We start from the raw sequence: 12,902 nt of genomic DNA, 5'->3' as shown, positions 1-12,902 counted from the left end.
TTTCTTTCTGTAATGTGCATCAAAAAATAAATTGCATTTCTAAATGAGTAGCTTGGGGATACAAGTAGATTTTAGTAGATTTGTAAAATTAAAAAATAATGTCTAGTAATAGTCTGATGTTAGATGTGTTTTGAGTGATTCATTTAAATGAAAATAAATGGCCTTACTGCTGACCATTTTATTTCTTTTTTATCCTGATTGTTTTTTTTTCTTTTAGATTTAAATATATCCCCTGTGTTCACAGTTTGAAGCTTGAAACTAGTAAATTACTTACTAACAAATCATCTAAAAAATTGTTCCTTCAGTGCCTGTTAAATAGCCCCATTGTGGTCTGAACGCCTAGCTGGAGCTGAAAGCCATTCACATTATCGCGAATGTGAAAAAAGCCCAATGTGCATTGGTGAGTTAGTTGTTTAAAATACCGGCTCCGGTCTGCGGGGGGCAGTGCTGAGTATGAAGTCACACACCAGCAAGTCCCCTCTTGGATAAAATTTAAATAAATTCACCAGAGGGCTTTAGCCATTTTAGCAGGACTCAAAGCATGACTAACAGTGGACCTCCAAAATGTCCCCTGTTGGCTCGCTGGTCCACTGTTGGTGAATGTGCAACGACACCAAGGTCTACTGTTGGATAGCTAAACAAGTCTACACACACACACACACACAGTATAGAGACACACAATATATCTTCTTTTCCATTCATTTGATACACTCTTGGAATAAGTCGGCAGAGCAGACAGGGTTTCCTCTGACCTTACATCAAAGGAAATAGCAGCACATTGTGATATCAGAAGTACTTGACATAGAGCAAGAAAAAAGGGCATATCTACTCCTAAAGAAATGATTCATTTAAGAGATTTGAAGTCTGACCTCAGTGATAAAGAGAAATCAACAATATGACCTCATATTGTGTGATTAACACAGTGAATGAAGTAGGTGTAGAGTCAAGTACCTTCAAGTGCTATAACTAACTATATTGGAAAAGTTTACCCCTGAGTTCATTTTGGTTCACTCTGCTGAAGTACAGCTTGAGGTGCATAACCTCAGGCAGAGCTAGTTTATTTATTCACAGAAGTGGAGTGAATCAGGACAGAGCCAATAAATCCAGCTTGTGTAACTTTATCGGAACTCTATTAAGAGTGCATAAAAACACATCTGAATATGAATATCCTTCCTTCGTGGTCTTTACAGCACAAGCGACCGTTACTGTCAGATGTCAACATCCCTCTCCATTGATTCAATAAGTGCCCGTTTTGGAATCCTACCCTGAAGCAAGCAGTATTTGTACATTTTGTTCGCATGCACCCAAGTTCAAATGGTATCATTCTCACATGCGCAAATAAACCAAACACTTCAGAGTTCAGATAAACTGCTATAATCATGCTTGGTGTAAAAGTGTCCTTGACAGCTTGAAGTGACCTACTGAAGTAGTTGTGAATTGTCTAACCTTTCAAAATAAATGTTAATAAAACAGTTCTCCGAGGTCTGTGTTTAAATCATGACAGAGGTTAAATGAGTTAGTAGATTGAGCCAGGCTCTTGGGAAAAGGTCACATTAAGATTAAAAAAAAAACACTAACAGGGATTTAAGTGAAAACTTCCTGTCACATAACCCCCAAGAGCATAGAGTCTAAATAAGAAACAAAAGGTCTGTGCACTGTGCTGCTGAAACCATCAATGTACTATTTAATCTCATGCATAGAGCAATATGAAAAAGAAAGTCTAAGTAAAAACCACACTGTAGGATGATCATCCATAATATATTCCTAAAACAATAAACCAGAGGGGAAACTGGCATCTTATTTTATCAGAAAGGCGGGAGGCAAAATTATCAGTCTTGACACACAATCTTATCTACTTGTGGGACCCTAAAGCCTATAGTTCCAGTGGAAGATAAGGGAAATTTGCTTTCTGATCAGTCTGCATGCGCTGATGCCTATACTGCCAAAGGGCCCGACTGCCACAGTCAAGCCTGTTTATAATAACCAACAGTGTTCAAAGAAAAACTTTAGAAGAATCCCGAGGTCATTTGGCAGACACAAATATACCAATCTGTGCAGTCAATACCTTGGTGCACCAAACCAAAAACAATATAGAACATTAGTTTTACACAGAAATGTCTCAGAAGAGTGAAATAAAATCAAACAACAAATCAGACTTTTGTTTCCTAGAGATTCCTGGAGCAGATACTGATAAATTACACAGGCAATCTGTGCTTTGGACCATTAGCAGGTCCTATATCAGGATTAGCCCTATCCTCTTCACTTGACTCCACCTGCCTGGCTTTAATGTGTCAATCCTGTCAAAGAGATCAAGACCATTCACACTGGGGACATGATCTTTTTTGGCAGGGGATGACAGTGACACAAAACAATCTCTTTGTTGGAATCTTGAGCTGTGGCTTTGGGATTATGGAGCAGGCAGTCGGAAAGCAGCAAAAATTACACAAACTATGCTGCCTGATAAACATGGTCATTGGATAGACTTCAGTCTTTCATTAACAAATTAATCTCTTAAAGTTTATTCTAGGGCTGTCAAAGTAACGCGATGAAATCTAAATGCAAATTTGTTTTAACGCAACTAATCTCTTTAATGTGTTAACACAACTTGCTATTTTTAATTAACCTCTTAAGAATCAGCTGCTAATCAATCTTTTGGAGGAGGTAGCGGGCTCAGTTTTAAAGCTAAAGTGAAGATGGCATCATAGGAAACTAGAAAAACCTAAGGAATCCATTGGTACCAACCCTGTCATACTAGCTTGTTGTGAAGGATAACACTCCAAATTAATGCTCAAATTCGATGAGAGAAAATTTGCCATGGCCATTTTCAAAGAGGTCCCTTAACTTCTGGCCTCAAGATATGTTAATGAAAATGGGTTAATCACATGCAGTTTGGGGCAAGTCATGGTCAAGTCAACACTGACACACTGACAGCTGTTGTTGTTGCCTGTTGGACTTGAGTTTGCCATGTTATGATTTGAGCACATTTTATGCTATTTTGTTTTATATCTAAATGCAGTACCTGTGAGGGTTTCTGGACAATAATTGTCATTGTTTTGTGTTAATTGATTTCCAATAATAAATATATACATATACATATATATACATATACAAACATTTGCATAAAGCAGCATATTTGCCCACTCCCATGTTGATAAGAGTAATAAATACTGGACAAATCTCGCTTTAAGGTACATTTTGAACAAATACAAAATGTGTGATTAATTTGTGTTTGATCACGATTAACTACGGACAATCATGCGATTAATCACTATTAAATTTTTTAATGAATTGACAGCCCTAGTTTATTCATTTCAGCTAAGATTTTCATTTTCTAAGGCTTTATAAAACAGCCTGACAGCCTTTTATTTTATTTTACAGACTGTATACCTAAACCAAAATGTTAAAAAGAGAATCCAAATGTTCAGTTATATGCATATTTGAAAAGATGAAAAACATGTCTATGCACAACAGAGTGGTCAATCAAGAAGAAAATGAACAACACATATGCACAAGTCACAACACATAACAACACATATGCACAAGTCACAATATGGCCATTCATTTTCTTAAAACCCCATGCACTTACCCCAGGCGATCCTACCTGGAATCCTTGCACAGTGATGCGCACCGTGTCCCCTACCTTTGCTCTAGTGGGGGACATGAAGAGTTTAGGACCCTTAGGAGCAGCTGAAAAGAGAAAAAAAAGACAAGGAGACAAAAGGTCATCGTACCGAGCATGGAGAGCAAATCCTGCCGGACACCTGTTTTGTCACAGAGGGAGAGAGACAAATACAATTTCCTGTCAATTAAGGTCGCGGGGCGAGAGGCGGGGGACCCGCAGGTCCTTTCATCCAAAGGACTGTGCTGGATTTATTCCCCCTTGGAGAAAAAAGGAACTAAATTGGGTAGATACTCATTACCAGAGGAGAATGCAGTGCACCGGGTGGAGTGTGGAGGCAGCGAGATAAGGGACACTCGGGGAGCTAATTCCCTTGTCTTGGTGTGGACGGTAGCACCCAGATGGCTTTCATTTGGACCATCTAAAACAATGGGGCGCAAGCAGGAGAGGGAGCAGGCATATTCTAATATTCTGAGATTGCGAGGGGCTGGTGATTGTCCCGCGTATGTAGTGTCGAGATAAAATGACTGATTTGCATAATGTTATAAAAAAGGTAAGTCATTTCATTACGGATAAACTGCACAGTTTACTGCACCAGGCCCATATAAGCAGGTTCTGCACGATTTGAGATGATTAACAATGACGCTAAAGATAACGGCTCCGCACGCTGAGGGGTTCCATATGTTAGACAAACCAACTGAGCGGCACATGCAATGAGAATCAAGCTAAGGGCATCCCATCAATAACGCCTGTACAAGTCTACCCCGGGAGTTCTTCAATTAATTTGATTCGAACTCTCAATATAAATCACGCTCGGTGCTTGTTTTCATTGATAAGTTAAACCAAAGGATACATAAATAAACAGACAAATGACCTCAGTATTTAGCTATTAATCTGGCAACAAAGTGTCCACTGTGGCTAATGGAGCACGGCCTTTTCTTAGGCAGCCATTGACTACAAGCCTGCATCAGACTAATGGATTAGGAGTCATATCTGTAAACAGGATTGAGCATGTGCCATTGCTCATGCAGTGTGTATCACGTCTAAGGATCGTTTTATAAAACAGAAGCAAAAGCATTTGAATTGCATGAAATAGAAATGGAAAGAGCAGATATTCAAATTTCGGAAAATATTTCAGCACCACTAGACAACTTGTTATTCTGCATAAACTGCTCCATTTGTCCAGAAAATCTGCACATAGCAGTCCAAACTGCTACAAAGTCTAAGACATTTTGGAATCAGTAGTTTTTTTTTTTCATATTAAAAGGAAAACATCCATGTATTTATACTGGCAACCCAACCAAAGACATAATGTGAGCGGTTTGACATGGCTAAGTGTTCCACCTCATGCTGAAGATGGATGGCATTTCACAAGCTAGTTTTGGCATGGCGGTGTGAAGCGCTATCCTTCCACTGCCCACACACTAACGGAAAGGGTATTTTTAAATACTGGTGTCATGGCGTCACGTGGAGCTTGCAAGGCATATGGCCCGGCAAGATGATGGCTGATTTCTGGGATTCGCTCCAACAGTGACAGTTGGCATCCTACGTCACAACCTTTGATTAGGGCAGCATGCGGTGCGATGGACATAACGCAGCCTCTCTCTGAGGGCGAGTTGGGCCTCGCAGGGGAAATGAGCCACGGTCCCACAAGACCGTCACCTTCTTCGGTTTGCAAGAAGGAACTGACATCACCTCAGGCCGGGTCAGAGAATGAACATACCCTCCAGAAAAACAACTGCGCACCATGCATCAGGTGTACTTTGATACCAAGCCAAAACATCAACAGGTCCGCTCAGCTGCGCAACAGACTTAAAGCAGTGGAAGGGAGCCTGTCACATTAGTTGGGTGACTGGTTTCTTTGAAAAAGGAGACGCTTGAGAGGCATGCGACCGAATTTAAAAGGCCTGACTGACTGCTGGATCGCTCTATCGTGGCAAATCCGGCGCTGTGTAATGTCTTTCACGGATAGACTAGGTGACCCAAAGCAGGGAGATAAGATAGATTGATGAATGTGGAAATGAGCTGCAGGTGAACACTGACACAAACAACATACTAAGTACAGATTATAAATATTCACAAACAGACGCACACGCATTTACATACAAATAACCACACACACAAACACACGCATGGATCACAGACGCCTTCCTGAAACTGAGCATCTGCTCTTTGATTATCACGGTCTGGCAAAGCAATGACTGGGAGATGTGAGGAAGCCTGGATCCCCGTCTCACTGCTGTACAGTGCATGAAATGAGAGAAATGAATTCCACTACTTGTCTAATGATGTTGAATAATAAACACCTTAGTTCATCGAAATCCAAAGCAGAGAACTTCTTCTTTTAATTATTAAGATGCACTGTGTTCATGAATACAATCTAGGCATGCAGAATGCACCAGCCTCGTGATCTCATAGAGGTGTAGCACTTTTTTTGGACCACCCCACAAGGTCCGGCGCCAGCTTTAGGTCTATTTGTATGGCGAGCACGGAGCCATTCATGAATATTCATGAAGAGCAATACAACATGGGTCGATTGTCAGACTGTCGCTCCATCTTGTGTGGCAATATTAAATCTCTGAAAGATGTATTACTTATGGGCACTGCAAATACCTCCTCTTCATTTCCTGACCAAACACACCTGAGAGAACAGAGAGAGTGTGTATATATACAGTAGGACAGATACTGAGCGCAATTATGGGAATCATTTGGTGAGCTGTTTTTACACAGTCACATTCAATTAGAGTTCAACAATGGTCAAATACTCTAAAAACATGGGAGCCGCTTTGGCTATGATATGAGCCAAATGAAATTTCCATTGTACATAACCTCCGACCTGAATTACAACCCTATTACTTTTTTATATATTATTCTATTCCAAGATGGATAAAACCCAAAGCAGGTCTGCGAATGCTTTGAATTTCAAGTGTGCTCCAATTAGAATCAACAAATGCACATTTTTTTGTTCTCTTTTCTGTAGGTGGTTGGGGAAAAAATGTCTGCTCCTTCCATCTCTTTAAAAGAACAAAGGTAATGATAAATTAATGCCTTCAAACACAGCAGAGAGAAGGGCTTGTCAAAATATTAGCGCCTTTGACGTTTAGCAAGAGTTTGACGGGGCCTATTCCCCTCAGGGTGTGTCATCTGTTTTATCATCAACATGTGAAAGAGGCAAAGAGCTGTTAGACTCTTTACTGCAATACTTTGTCTGCAGAAGACAGCTCATGCCATTATACCTTCAGCTGATGCGGCTGTCTCCGTATTGCATGTGATGTACTATATTTCAATCTATTTGGGATATCATGGTGACAGTTATTACATTTTAAAAGACAATTTTCTGGTATGAGATATTCCCGTTTGAAAAAAGTGACAATACCAATTGCGACAATTGGAGTTTAAATAAGAGCTAAACTGCTTTAAGACACTGGATCCTCTCCTGTGCTTATATATGATTAGGTGGTTTAAAGGATAAGGCGGGCAATATTGTATATTTTAATGAAGATCAACAAATTTCACGAAAAGACCAAAACCAACAATATAGCCGCAAGTGGAAATTCAGTCGTTCAAGCCAACACAAACCGTTAGAAGTTGAAAGCTGCTAGGGGTCTAGACCTTTGACACTTTCCGACACCGGCATTAAAGATAACTAACATGTTTTATGACAATCTGACAGACGTTCATTCATTTGACCTAATATGTTGCATTTGTAGCTCCCTCTAGTGGCCAATTTGAATGAAACATTCAGGGTATGTTTCCAGTATTTCCAGTAAGTTTCGTGATGATTGACCCAATGGTTGAGGAATTAGGTCTATTGATGTCCTGAGCCACGCCCTTGTAAAGCTCATTGGTCAATATCGTCAAAACACAATGACATATCAAGAAGCTTTTGCTATGTTTTGATAAGCTTAGTCCAATAATGATCCACAGAAAATGTGGTACAAATCAGAGTTACGGTTTAGGAGGAGATGTCAAAAATGTGCAAAAAAAAATAATCCAAATAGCAGAAAATCTAGTCAGGTGGATTTTAGTAGTCCGGGAGGCTTTTTTTGTAGAGTGAATGAGGATGGATATCTATGGCAAGTTTCATGTCAATCGGACTCACGGCGTAGGAGTTATGTCTTCTCAAAGTTCAAAATTTAATTATAGCACCCCCTTCACGGTCGATTCGGGGGGCACATTTGTTGAGCAGCATTTGCACACAACTTCCAATCATTGGTGAAAATGTCATATGTCTACGATGTACCGTCTCACGGGTATTTCCACAAACATTTCTGAAGAAAAAAAACCCCAGCAATTATGGTTTTGCGCCCCTTTGGAACTTGAACCCCAAAATATATTAATCACACTAACAAGTTGTGTGTAAAACTATCAAAAACACATCAATGAGCCACACTGATGCAATGGGAGAAATGGTCTTTTATTACTTTTTGACTCAATCCCACACACACACCGTCCTGCTGTTATAAATTCCCACTAGTACTACAAATGAAAATAGTGCCAAACTAATGCACTATTTATATCTTGTTTGGGTAATGTTTGCTAAAAAACTACAGTGCCCAGCAGTCTTTGTTTTTAATACCCCACTTTTCTCAAAAATGAAACTTTACAGCATATGTATGAACTGTTTTTAAATATTTATGTCTTAATTAGGAACCAAAAGGCTTGGGGCTGAGTGTCATAGACTGGGTTTTGGTCTTTAGATGAACAGGTGCTGGATCAAAAAAGCAAACTAAAGCAAGAATCAAACAAAAGATCCACACACTGTATTAAAAGCTCGTAGCAAGTTTAAGCGTGCAATGTTTCGATCTCACACTGATGTTCATCAGGCATTGTCAAACCAGCATCACAAAGCAGAGCAAGCAATATATAAACACAAACCCATTCATCACTCAGGTGATTGTGATCTGACTGATTGAGAAACAATCTATTCTCAAGCTGCCCAAATCAGAGCAGAGCTGAACGACGCTGTCTGATACTCCCACATGACAGAGCATGCCTCTTTGAAAAGCAACTAGAAACATTAAGATAAATATTAAACAAGCATATATCTAATCTTGATCTAACTATCAAGTCAAATATATATATTATAAATCTCACTGAAAAAAACAGACAGTTATCTTAGAAACTACTATCTAGAAAAATGCATAGAAAAGGTAGAAAAAATATTAAATAATAGTATTTTAATATTGGCCCTAAAAGAAAAAAATATATGTTTTCTTTTTCAGGAATACAGGCAAGTTCAGCTTAGCAATAGGCCAACATTTGTATTAATATCTACATATTAAACACAATATATAAGAGGTTGACTCAAATTTATATAATACATTACAAAAATCATTAAAAAAATGATCATTTTGGTCTTTCCAAGGGATTTGTTGACTATAAGAAATGTATAAAATAATGCCAGCCTAGTCCTTTAAGCTGTTCTGCACTAGATATCTATCTGTGAGTGCACTCCTCTCGTCAGTCTGAACTGAAAACTGACTGATTCAAAAGGTACAACAGAAAGGAGTGTCCCTTCCTCACTAATTGAGACCCTGTAGATTCACCCTATTTACCCAGATATTTATATGGATTCTGGCAGCAAATCTTCTTGGCAAACAAAAAGGGAAGAACTGAAATTAACCCAAAATATAAAACTTTTTTTTCTCTCAAGCTATAAGCTCTCAACTATATGTGAGTGCACCATGAAAAGAAAGCTGGACTAATGGATGGTTCAACCTGCTGTCACAAGATTACCTGCCAGATCTATCGATCTATCAACCAAATTCAGATCAAATTCAGTGCCATATAATGTTTTTTTTTTTTTCTAATTTCCAAAACATTAAGCTTTTTTACGTTTATTCATCACGCCCCTGGTGCGTAAAGGCCTTAACAGTTAAGGGGGCCAGTGTGTAGCATTTAGGCAGCCGATTAGACTGTTGTCAGGCTATGAAATAGACGTTAGCAGTCACTCTAAGCCCCATAGATGTGGGTCAATAGGGGCCTGCTACACCCACTAGTAGGTTTTATCATCTATTCACATGGTAGAGCACCAAAATAAGGCATTAAAGAAGACGACAGCGACCTCTATAGCGACCGTAGTAATTATGACAAGAGCAGAAGCGGAAGTCTGGCCAATAAAGTTTTGTTGCCTAAACCTAAAGACTTTTTGGTTTGTGTTCAAAACGTGAGGAGCTGGTCCTCTTCACGGAGTCTGCTATGTTGCACCGCCATGTTTCTAAAGTAGCCCAGAAAGGACAAACCAAACACTGGCTCTACAGGTAGATAGGGCCATTCGTAACTTTGTGTCGGCTTCTGTAGTTCTCCTACACGCTTGGCACATGGGAGAAATTTCAGATGGTTGAAATCTGTGACCTCACCGCTAGATGCCACCAATCCTACTCACTGCAGCCTTAAGGCAAGATAAAGCTGTTTACAGGAGATTTTAAATCCCTTCTTGTCATTTTTAAAACCTATTAAAGACTTTCCACTTCTAGATGATAATGACAGTTTCTATACATCGACTCAGAGTGACCACGGCTGCTCACCAGCATAGTAAGAGGGATACTTTTAATTAGATGAAAGGTGGTGATGTGAGATAAGACACTGACAGCGAGACACAGCGAAGCAAGCAAATATGTACCAGCCTCAGTCTCCTCATTCAGATGCTCTTTCTGCCTTCAACCATTGCTAGAATCACATGGAAGATAATGTCTCTGTTTATCATCATGTCAGGATTGTGTGGCTTGTCTCCAGGAAGACCATGCCAACGTAATGCCTTTGAAGTGTTAATTGGATGCGCTGGAAGCCATCTTTGTTTTAGATTACAAAAAAAATGAGAGAGCGTGTTTGTTTCTCTTGGATCACACTCTATTAAAACGTAATGCTAACTTTTCCTTTAAAGCACGGACTGTTTACAGAATTCAGTATCTGCATCACTATGTCTTCTGCTTTGATAGTTTGCAGATGAACACACAAATAATCCCACTGCCGTAGTGTTTCTCTCCTTGAAATAAAGTGATGAAATTTAGAGGCTAAAAAAAATAAAGTGCAAGACTGAAGAGCGTTAAGGGAGGTGCTCATTGAAGTTCCAAGGAGGGCGGTATCTCTGAGATCGTCTTTCCAGGGATACAACGTTGGTCAGTGTGTCTAAATTCTCATTTGACTTCTCTAATTCAGGTTGACTTTTTCAATAACGGCACTGAGTTAACTCAATCTAGAGACAGACAGCTCGATGAATTGCCCTGTCAGTCACTTGGAGTTTTGCATTTGCCGCTAAACCCGCAATCTGCTCGGCTGTAACACAATTAAGCGGAGTCAAATGAAAATCAGTGTTGTTCTGAGTACATTTGCAAGGGACACATAAGGGGGCCCGGTCGGTTTCCAAGCGCGGCGAGGGGGATACAAGGAGACAGCGGGAGATTAAAATGGAGAATAAATGAGAAAAGGGGTGTAGAGGTGGAGTGTTTTGGGTGGAGTGGGAGGAGGGATAGAGGACAGATGAAAAAACGGTTGTGGGGGAATGAGAGTGCAAAAACAATGAGTTAGTCTGCATCCCACTCACCTAGGGTGACCTCTGTCTGCATGGGCATGGATAGGGCTGGGTGCTTGACTTCGCAGCTGAACAGTGCATCATTATCCAGCTGAGGATTGAGGGTCCAGGTGAGTCGTGCCTGCACCACGACGGAGCCGTCACTCTGAGGGATGTTAGTGTGGCTGAAGTAGTAGAGGGGGTCTGTGCTGTGGACCCAGCGGGGGAATTCCCGGCTCACCACTGTTTCTGGGATGACCTCTGTTGCAGGGCTAGGCTCGGCGGCCTGCTGGCCTTGAGTGTGGACACGCTGTGGGCTCTCTGTGTACAGACGGGGTACCCGCCCTTCGGGGTCCAGAAGGGAGAGGGAACGTTGCAGTTTAGTGTCATCAAGGTCCCTGCTGATGAGTGGCCGGGCTCCTCTCACCCCCGCTGCGCCGCCGCCCTGCTCGCTGGAGGATTGAGTGTAGGAGATCACCTCTATCAGCTCACCATCGCGCTTGAAGTACACCTAAGACAGAACAAGGAGTATTGGAATAGAGTGAGAAGTAGACAGAGAGGAGAAAAAAGAGAGAACAAGAGATGGAAAGACATTTTAATGTACTTATATTTTCTGGAATTACCGCCTTTGCAGTTGTATGCCTCTACCAACCAGTCAGGTTTACATTCATGTCTGTCCAAAAGGTCATCAATTTTATCCTGCTAGACATGTGTGCGAAAATGTCAAAATTAGCATATGAATTCTTGAGTTACGCCCCTTATGTGTTTTGTGAGGTCACAGGGACCTTTGAACTTTGACCATCAAAATCTAATCAGTTCATCATTTAGTCACCAGCTAGTCACCAACTTTGTTTGTCTGCCTGTTGGTGATGGGCAGGTAGTGTACAGTGGGTTTAATGGAACATTTACAGCTAAAACTGCTCCGCAGAGCTGTGCGGGACTGCACAGTGGTATGATAATTCTCTGAGTTAGAAGTGATGTTTTTCACATTACACATTTTGTCCCCAATACGATTGATTAGTGTAGCTTAAACTAGAAATACCACCTCACGGTTGTATGCCTCCACCAACCAGTAAGTTGCAGTTTACATCCATGTCTGACCAAAATGTCATCACTTCATCATTTTGTCCTGTTTGTGTGACACATTTGTGTGAAATTGTCACAATTAGCATATGAATTCTTGAGTTATGGCCAAACCCCCCCGTCAATGGCGGCGACGCCGCTCTAGGGTTAGGGTTCAACCCCCCAGAACCAGCCCTAGCCCCATAAACCACAACACATATATCAGACATCACAATGGTTTTAAGACAAATAATTTCATTTTCATAAATAACTGTATATACTATAATAATAATAAACAATTGGTCCCTGAAATTGTTGGCTTAAAAGTGTTTAGTCAGTTTAACTACAATTTACGCTTTTATTAACAAATTAATGCGGCCGGACAGATGAAAAAGTGTGAGAAAGATTTATTTATTTGTTCATTTGTTACCTCAATGCAGAAAATGAGGAAGGATGCCCATCGGCATTTTTTGTTGTTGTTGTCTTTTAGAGAATGACAGTGCCCCCCAGAAGTGCCCCAGAAGGTGGCACCCTGGGCGACCACCTATATGGCCTATGCTTTAAGCCGGCCCTGTGTCAGAGTGACCTTGACCTTTGACCACCAAATTCTAATCAGTTTGTCCTTGAGTTCTGATGGACCTTTGTGCCAAATTTGAAGAAATTCCCTCCAGGCATTCCTGAGATATCACATTCACGAGAATGTTACTG

General features: G+C 40.6%; 1 protein-coding gene across 4 annotated transcripts in view; it reads right to left on the bottom strand.

The window, feature by feature from the left end:
• The window catches only part of igsf21a (immunoglobin superfamily, member 21a), a 238,025-nt gene that overhangs the window by 14,003 nt on the left and 211,120 nt on the right, over window positions 1-12,902 (bottom strand). For 2 of the 4 annotated variants that reach the window (XR_012594339.1, XM_074639254.1), the window contains exons 6-7: window positions 11,166-11,643; window positions 3,587-3,687 (exon numbers count right to left, since the gene is read on the bottom strand). Coding sequence is in view for 3 of the 4 variants with exons in the window: in XM_074639254.1 (XP_074495355.1) it covers window positions 3,587-3,687; window positions 11,166-11,643 (579 nt within the window). In the remaining variant the exon portion in view is untranslated. The remainder of the gene's footprint in view (window positions 1-3,586; window positions 3,688-11,165; window positions 11,644-12,902) is intronic. The other 2 variants (XM_074639277.1, XM_074639267.1) reach the window with 2 other exon arrangements.

The sequence above is a fragment of the Sebastes fasciatus genome, chromosome 1, assembly GCF_043250625.1.
Source record: "Sebastes fasciatus isolate fSebFas1 chromosome 1, fSebFas1.pri, whole genome shotgun sequence".
Classification (NCBI taxonomy): domain Eukaryota; kingdom Metazoa; phylum Chordata; class Actinopteri; order Perciformes; family Sebastidae; genus Sebastes; species Sebastes fasciatus.
This window is presented reverse-complemented; position numbering and strand designations above follow the sequence as displayed.